Source organism: Papio anubis, chromosome 6 (assembly GCF_008728515.1).
Source record: "Papio anubis isolate 15944 chromosome 6, Panubis1.0, whole genome shotgun sequence".
In the NCBI taxonomy this organism is placed as follows: domain Eukaryota; kingdom Metazoa; phylum Chordata; class Mammalia; order Primates; family Cercopithecidae; genus Papio; species Papio anubis.
In genome coordinates this window covers 134,832,602-134,841,694 of record NC_044981.1, presented here as the reverse complement: position 1 = coordinate 134,841,694, position 9,093 = coordinate 134,832,602, and the positions used below count along the sequence as shown (strand labels likewise).

The following is a 9,093-nucleotide window of genomic DNA, read 5'->3' as shown; positions in this document are numbered from 1 at the left end:
CTTTACCTGAATTGTTTTAAAAGTCACACATTTTCTTTTTTTTTTGTCTATCTTTGTGACAGTTGGGAAACAATGTGTTTAGCAGTAAAGACATAGCTGTTAAGTAAGAATGAATCTGTTGACAAATCATGTACCTTCTCATTAGCTTCCATTTCATCATCTGTAAAATAGGGATGATAAGTACCATTTGTCAAGTTGGTTATAAGAAAAAAGTAAGATGTGTATTACATAAATGGATAGTGACATACATAAATGGAAAATGTGTGTTACATACATGGATAAATATAGAAACAAACAAACAAAAAATGATGTCAATCTCCCTGCCTTTTCCACCTCCAGCTACTGGACATTTTGGCATTCAATTAAGAAAATAAAAATAAAAGAAACTAGAGGTTGGAAATTAGTTTTACTTTGAGTAGAGTTTTTGTGGCCTATTCGTATCAACGAGTGTAGGAATAAGCTACTCATTTAGTAGTGAATGCATGAACATTAAGAGGCAAAAATGATGTGCAAACAATAACTGTTATAATTATAAAAACTTTATTTCATTCTTACTTTAATTAAATCTTTATAAGCACCATGTCATGAGCTGGCAATCTAGAAAGAGGACACTGGAATGCTTTAGTCAATTACAAACTGCAAGCTGATGACGTGAAGTTACGGCTACATGGAGCATGTGAACAAGACCACATTTAGAAATGTTCACTTAAGAATCCCATGACAATGCGCAAAACAGGAATCTGGCATTGATTTGTTCACACTTTTTATAGTCAGAATCCAAAGCTTGTGCATGTAAACATCAAGAGAAACATTTTATCACCCTAACAGTTTACAGTTTGCTAAAATTTGACCCTGAAAGCATATATGTTGCCATCTTGTTTTCCTGACCAGTGCTGGGCCACAGGCTGAAAAAATCAATTCCTTTAAAATTTAAACGATGCTTAAAGCCTGTGTTCAACATTGTGTAAGTTGTCAGCAAGGCCTTTTAATGTGTACATTTCTCATGTATGATCACCAAACCATTATTTACCTAATGAAATTGTGAAAAACTATACATTTTCAGTAAAATGTTTTAATTTGGTCCTATATTAAAAGACCCAATTGCCAAGGGATTTTACACAAATTTAATTCACAAGCATGTACACAAGAGAATCACTATAAAGAACATTGCTTCCTGGTTTATGAATAAAAAGTTTATCCTCTACTTACACTAAAACATACAAAAAATAATCTACAAAAATCGTTTACAATTGATTTTAGCTAAAGAAAAAGCTTTCTTCAGGAAAAAAAAGATGATTGTGTGGTGGTAGTATTTTAGCCATCAAAAAAGGAATGTAAGTAACCAATAAATATAATGTGCTTTCTCCATATAGACATATTTACACTTGAGTCTTTGGCTTATGTTATTTTCTAAAAAGAACTTTAAATGATCCAGCCATCATTGCACATTAAAAGAAAATAAGCCAGTTATATATATTTATATATTTATATAGAGATCTGCTACACTGGAAACATATAAAAAATGAACTTTACTATGAATTTGCACAGCTTTTCTTTTCTTCTTCCTTTTGAGATTCATCAGCTTTCATTTTAGAAAGGGAGAAAAACGCCACGTAGAAAGTATGAACTCATGCAACATATGGTAGCTGTTCTACTGAAACCATGAGAAAAAAGGTGGCATGTTCACTGTACAAACACCAATAAGTTCTCATTTCAATCTGGTTCTTATTAAATATAATTTATGTGGCATGAAATGTTGATGCTTTAATATAGTAATAAAAACTAATTCAGTCCTTTTTATTAAGATACACAACTTCATAAGAAAAATACTTTTACCTCTCAAATGTAAAAGTCTCCCACCCCCCACATTAAAATCTTTCTGCACAAGTGTAACAGGTACAACAGTTGCTGGCTCAATAGATGAACAGGTTTCTTCATAGATGCACGTTAAAGAGTCTCACCCAACTAAGATGATTCCAGGTACTCCAAAGCTACATCATAGCAGAAACGGTATTGCTCCTGAAAGATGTCAAAACACAGTGAGAACAGTTAAGAAAGAGACTAACATTAAATAACAGTTACCAAATGAAACTTGACAACCAATTTAGATAACTCAAGGATTACAATTTATTTTTTCTATATATGAGATTAATATCTAGGCATACATATTTTATACTTGAGTCTAATGATCCATTTAAGAAAAAGGAAATTTATATTAAAAAGACATTTTATCTTAGACTCATATTTTCCATCAATTTTTTAAATGTCTAAAATTTTTTATCTGATTATAATAGTAATACTTGATCATTACAGAACAATTCTGTACAAATCTAAAGAATATACAAATTCTGAACAAATATAAAGAATGAGAAAAAGAGTTATAATTCTATCATCAGAAGAAATTGTTAAAATATCACCTTAGTTTGCCTCAGTTCTTTTTGTGCATGGTTGAAATAATTATCTTAGAATAAATATAACTATGTATACTTCAAAATATAATTTTAAATGTAACTTTTAAAATTTAACACTGTTGCAATTCTTTTTCCACGTTATTTAACATCTTTTAATACCACATAAAAATCAAACATATGTATTGTTTGACTATTAAGTTGCTTTTCTTATTTTCTCTATTTTATAATGCTATAGTGATCAACTGCAAATGTTTTTCTCCATATATTTCCGATGATTTCCTTGAGAAAAAAAGAGTCAGCCATTTTAAACAGCCATTTATGCAATTTCAAATTCTTAATTTTTGACACTGTTTTTGTCCATCAGAGTATTTAAGCAAATTTTTCAAGAATGGTTAGTGGTCCTTAAATTTTGAGCCTACTTATACCTGAACATTTATTTCTGCTGCCTTTATATGTTTAAGACAACATATTGGCAATAACATTTTAGAGTTAAAACAGCCTTTCCTCTAAGCCCATCTATGGACTTGCTCCATAATAAGAATTTAGAAAAATTCAGAGACTATATAATAAACTATTACTTATAATATGCAATTCATTTAAAAATTCCCAACTCAGTTCATTCAAGTGGGAAAAAATTCAGGCTGGATAACAGTCTAAAAGGCATATTATTTTGGAAGAGAAGTTCCAGGTGTCTCCAGCAATAAACTAGGGTAATAAAACTTTCCTTAAGAGGTCTTTATCATTCCAACACTATTTACCAAGTAGGTATGATTCAAATTCACCTACCACTGTGGCGAGTGCATTCAAGGAACCAAAATGTGCCTAGAAATAGTTATGTCTCTTTAAGCAGTTTCCAGCAATTTTGCCTACACTCTAAATCTCCTCACCAAACTTGTCAGCTCAGCTCCATAGCCCACTAAACTAATCATCAACACTGATTAAACACAAATCAGAGGGCGAGTGTTCAGGATTCATGAGACACAAATGTAAAGGAAAACAGTAACTTTTTGGAAGGCTCCAGAATGGCAGAGTTTAACCATAGATTTTTACATTTTTATTAAAAAAGGGTGGGAAGTCAGTTAAATTTGAAGGTAAAAGTTGAATTCTGAAGTCAGAAGTGATCCCACTGATGACTTTAAGACTTGATCTGAAAAATGGAGGCAGTTTACATCAAGAAATCTTCAAACTGCAAAGAGTTTAAAGACACAACCACTATTCATTCAGTTGCTAAGACAATCTGAGAGTTCCCCCTCAAAAATCTCTCCGATTCATCCCCCTTTCTCATCTCCACAGCCAGCACCCCAATCAAAATCAATGTAATCTTGTGTAGACAGCTGCAACAACCCAGGGAAATGAGGCGGTGTTGAGAAGGAGTTTGAGGGCACCTGTAGAAAGGGTGGAAGTCTAGTACCTCTTGCAAAAGTGAAACAGTATAAACCTAAGCCTTCAGATTTTGTCTCAGGAAGTAACACAACTCTTGTGTGAGCAATCCACGAGCAGGAAGTGGTGAAATACTTTAAAGGTTTATTGAATTGCTCATTCTAGTTATCTGATCATCTTGATAAATGTAGGGCAAGCAACAATGATGCCTTGGTTTTTCTGGTTTACTTCTCTGTGAGCATACACTACACAGCTGCTCCCAACCTGATCCCATCATGCACATACATACGTGTAACCCACAGATACCTCTCGTTAGAAGTAAAATGTGTTAGATAAGTGTTGCTTTCTTTCTTACTCTGCATACAGCTTCACCTAGATGAACTGTCACACACACACACCCCTATCAGCTCTTATTTTGTAAGCTATGTTCCGACTTCATGAGCCTTGACAAGCTCAAGTAGCATGATATGAACTGCCCTCTACAGTTGGTAAAAGCTGAAAACTTAATAATGATAGTTTAACCATTTATAATTTGATCAGAAAATGAATAATTATAGATATTGACAAAACTAAATTTCAGTTGCCCTTTAAAAATACTGGCTGTCTAAGGTACTTATGAAATCTATATCCCTTAGACATACAGCCTTAATACAGGATTTATTCTTACAGGACCATTTACCAAAGTTTACTGCAGCAAATATTTTTTGGCTATAACAGAAAAAAAAAATCCTACAAATTTCCAAATGAAATGAAAATAGTTTCACTTATGTGATATGTGATTAAGTGTCTGTGGGTAGAGGGGCGTGCTCAGCAATCTATTAATTAGGCAGGAAAGTCCCCACAACGTCTCATTTTCACATCTGATTCCCTATGTGTGTATGAAGTCAAATCAATAAGTAGGTATATGACTAACTAATCTCTAAGATGCCTTCCAAGTCTAAGATGCTGTGACTCACCGGGGCTTCCACCATGTTTGGCTTGCTGTTCCTTAGCGTCTTTACCGCATGGAAAACATCGACAACGTTTTGCCGTTTCACCATTTCAACAACGATGCCTATCGCACAGAACATGCCACTTCGCCCGCCACCATTTCTGAAAGCAAAGAAAGCACAAGCATTTTAGATAGCAGCACCAAGTGACCACAGGTCACACTATCAATATGTTTGAGAAAATAAGACATTGTAGTTTTAATTGTTTTCCATTTGTGTCTTAATTTTGCTTTATATGTGTACGAGGCAGAGAGGAGGAAACTTGAGGATGAAATTAGATCAGTAACTTATACTTAGGAATATGCTATAGACATAGATTGCTGCATTCTAGACTTTGAGATTCTGATATATTTGTAAACTGTGTAAATCTGAAGTTGTTAAGAGTGGTGTTCCAAAGAGTTTAAATAATATAACTACATAATAATCAATATTTAGAAAATATACAAAATAAACTTAGTAGTTAATTATAGACTCATGAGACAGGAAGACTGTTTAAAAATAACATCTATGGGAGGTCCATAAGATGCAAGTCGGATAGTCTTCAATATTGAAAATGAGAAAATAAGCACCAAGGCCCTATGAATGACGGGCTGCACTGCCCTACTCACAGGCAGTGGATAATCGTCCGGCCTTCCCCTTCCTCGCATTCCTCCTGCCACTTTTCCACCTGCAGTATCAGTTTCAAGAATGACCTTTTGGATCCAGGCACTTCTCGATGAGAAGCCCATCCTAGGTACTGAAACTGTTGCACCATCAGATAACCTTCCTGTGGCTGTAGAGGGAAAAGTGTTTTTATGTAAATAAGCTGGGACTACAATTTTTACAAAAAAGTAAAAGGTGCATACAATTTACAATACAAATAGCATCTACACTGGATTGAGTCTAGCTGATATAAATCCTCAATTTGTACATGCTACTACAAAAACATTAAAAGTGATAATAGCAGGAAACATGGCAATCATCCTTTATACCTGTTGCTCCCTCACACTATGTATCCAGTAATTCATTACTATGATAACATTTCCTAAATAACTTTCAGATTCGTTGCTTTCTCTTTATCACCACTGACATCAATACACTACCAGTCACAGGCTCTGATAATTACCTCCTAGTAGAGCTCCCTGAATAAACTTTGATCTCCTTCCAGTCCATTCTTACTATAGGCATCATGATTATTTTGAACTGCAAATACAATCTTGTCATATCCTGCTTTAATGACTTTCAAATGATCTTAGCATAAAATCCAAATTGTTGTCATGTCTTAAAACAACTGATGTGATCTGGCTCCACCCCCTTCTTCAATTTTCTGTTGGTCTTCTTTTAATCCATTTATCAAGTCACTTCTTGCCTTGGGGACTTTGGATATACTGTACCCTTTGCCTTGAATACTTCTTTCTTGCTTGCTCCTCTCAATCCCAAATAGAACGACCAACTTGTCCCAGGTTGGCCTGGGATTTCTCTGGTCTTAGCACTGAAGCCTGTGTGTCTTGGGAAAGCTCCTGCCCTGGACAAACCAGGATGGTGGGTTACTTCGACCCCCAAGTAATTTCTATTGATTCATTAAATTTTGGCTTAAATACTCTCTCAAAGAGGTCATCTCTGATCACACAGTTATGTCGGATCGCTCAGTTAAACACTCTATATTCTTTACTCTTTCGCTGTAAAATGCATCACTTTTATACAAAAAGGATTATACAATTTTCATGTAATGCTTTTCTTCCCGAAAAAAATAAAGATTCCTTAAGTACACGGAAATCTTTTTTTCCTACACTCTGTATCAGTAGAACTTTGCATAATACTTCCCCAAAAGTAGTATTGTTGAAAGAATGAATCAAAACCTTAAACCTTGAAATAAAAATATTGGGAAGAACAAGTAATATATGAGTAAATCATATCAGATTGCCAAGGACCCATGAATCTTTTGGTAGCTGACAAGCCCTACTTGGTACTCTACAAACTTCTTGTTGGTACATATTAAATATTTGATGCAGTGCAATATATTAAATATACTAAATGCTGACAGTGAGAACAGAAAAAAAAATCATGTACTAATAAGGACCAGAATACCAAATACAGAGGCAGTTCAATAAGTGAGCAAACAAATAAATAAATATGCTGACAAAAATATAACATTTCAGTTCCTGTTCCCAGAATATATTTCACATAAACCGCTCAATTAACAGACAAGCCTTACTGTCTTCAGCAGTTCTGTTTTTTTCAACTAAAATATTACTAGAACCATAATGTAACAGATGTGCAGACATAATGAGATTCCATTTAAATTAACATCTAAGATATGCATGAATATTATGAAATGATTTAAGTTACCCTTTTTTCCTCCACTGAAATGAGCAATAGGAGTCAATATGATTCCATTCCCTGCTCACAGTTATATACATATAGACTTATTAACCAGACACACACGTAGTCATTTTGATATGAGAGACACTGAAACATGACAATCCTAATCACACACTTAAAATAATACACACCCACAGAGCTGGTGCTTTAAAAAACAGAGTAATCTTTCTCTCTAAAAAGAGCTTAATTCCATGAAAGTTATTAATATTTTCTTTTCCAATTCTTTTTTTTTTTTTTTTGAGATGAAGTCTTGCTCTGTCGCCAGGCTGGAATACAGTGGCATGATCTCGGCTCACTGCAACCTCTACCTCCTGGGTTCAAATGATTCTGCTGCCCTAGCCTCCAGAGTAGCTGGGACTACAGGCACGCACCATCACGCCCAGCTAATTTTTGTATTTTTAGTAGAGACGGGGTTTCACCACATTGGCCGGGCTGGTCTTGAACTCCTGACCTTGTGATCTGCTCGCCTTGGCCTCCCAAAGTGCTGGCATTACAGGCGTGAGTCACTGCACCCGGCCTTTATTAGCACTTTTTTTTTTGAAGATCCTCCCCACCCAGATTTAATTTGTCATGTAGTGGAAAGCAGACGAGGAGTGAGGGAAAGATGATACAATTACTACTTTGCTGCTGGGAAAAGGCATGGCGGTAGCAGCACTGATTCTACCTTTAGATCTGCGTAGAGCCAGAGGTTGGGACATTTAGGGAGATGAAACTGCAGGTAGGAGAATCAATAATGAACTTGGAACAGTGACATGGAACCCTTCTACAATGGTTGATCCAACATGTCTCTTTCCTCCTGCAGTACGTCTTCTCTGTCATTATCGTTTTTGCAATGTTCTCATTTTTCTTATCACATGCCATTTCTGGGCTGGATGTCAATACTAATAAAACACGCAGTCATCCTTAAGATAAGTCTACATACACTCAGAGGCCAGGCCTAGGCTATCCAACTTGACTGAGCCAGTGCATCTGTATTTCCAGAGGGAATATGTTACTCTAGTGACTGACCAAAAAACCTAGCTTCCAGCATTTCTGCTTTCTTATGTTTTTATTCGAGTACTAAGGCATAAGATGGTTGCTAGCTTTGAGGTGGAAGATATAGTGCTTATTAATTCTAGTCTCCCTGTTATCTGAATAAAATCATACCACATCTTAGTTATGATCAACCTATTCTAGATCAGCTCAAAGGATCCAATAGTGACTCACTCTTGTTAGATTGCATATCCTAAAAATCCGGTTGATCACATCACAATCCATTGAACAAGACATGCATTCCACTTGGATGGGGCCATATCGTAGCATCCCTTCCTCTGGCCAGTACTGAGGGCAGCCCTGAATGATGAATGTTTTGAAAGACAAAAAAAAAAGCATTATTTTTTCTAATTAGGATAGTATAAAGCAGATTTTAGCATTTCATTACTACTCTATTAAGTTGTATGTAAGTACACAAAAGCAACCCATAGCCATTAACCTGGGACAAGTCGACTTCGTTTAACATCACAATGGAGGTACAGCCATAATCATACACTAATCTCCAGAAGTCTTTCACAGTGTTTGGCAGAGGGTATTGTGTGACGATGAAAGCAGCTGGTTGCCTGTAGCTCTGTGAAGAAACAAGGTAGACAGAGAAACATAAGAACTTAAAATGTATGATCAGTTGTACAAACAGATACAATACACTTCAATGTAGGACCAGTATGATGTAATAGCTTCACATGCAGAGGGAGCCAGAGTGATGCTTCAGCCATGAATAAAGAGATTCAGACCACTGGAATGAACTGAACTTGTACGGTAATGAATCAATTTGGTGGAAGACTTCAATGCCTCCAAAGCAATTTAAGTCAATACCTGAATTTTTGCTTTACTGAAAGATGTAAATACAGGACAAACACAAAAGAAGAAACTAAAGAGCTTCTGAGGTTAACATCCTCTGTAAGGTACCTGTTGGGCTA

The 9,093-nt window shown here is 35.4% G+C and overlaps 1 protein-coding gene across 17 annotated transcripts in view; it reads right to left on the bottom strand.

The window, feature by feature from the left end:
- Positions 1-521: 521 nt before the first annotated feature.
- PTPRK (protein tyrosine phosphatase receptor type K) overlaps positions 522-9,093 on the bottom strand; it is a 553,640-nt gene continuing 545,068 nt past the window's right edge. For 13 of the 17 annotated variants that reach the window (XM_017958332.2, XM_017958334.2, XM_009206122.4 and 10 more), the window contains 5 exons: positions 8,613-8,744; positions 8,348-8,473; positions 5,389-5,552; positions 4,748-4,883; positions 522-2,019 (listed from right to left, as the gene is read on the bottom strand). In XM_017958332.2, coding sequence (XP_017813821.1) covers positions 1,966-2,019; positions 4,748-4,883; positions 5,389-5,552; positions 8,348-8,473; positions 8,613-8,744 — 612 coding nt within the window. In that variant the 3' untranslated portion in view covers positions 522-1,965. The remainder of the gene's footprint in view (positions 2,020-4,747; positions 4,884-5,388; positions 5,553-8,347; positions 8,474-8,612; positions 8,745-9,093) is intronic. The other 4 variants (XM_017958333.2, XM_017958337.2, XM_017958338.2 and 1 more) reach the window with 2 other exon arrangements.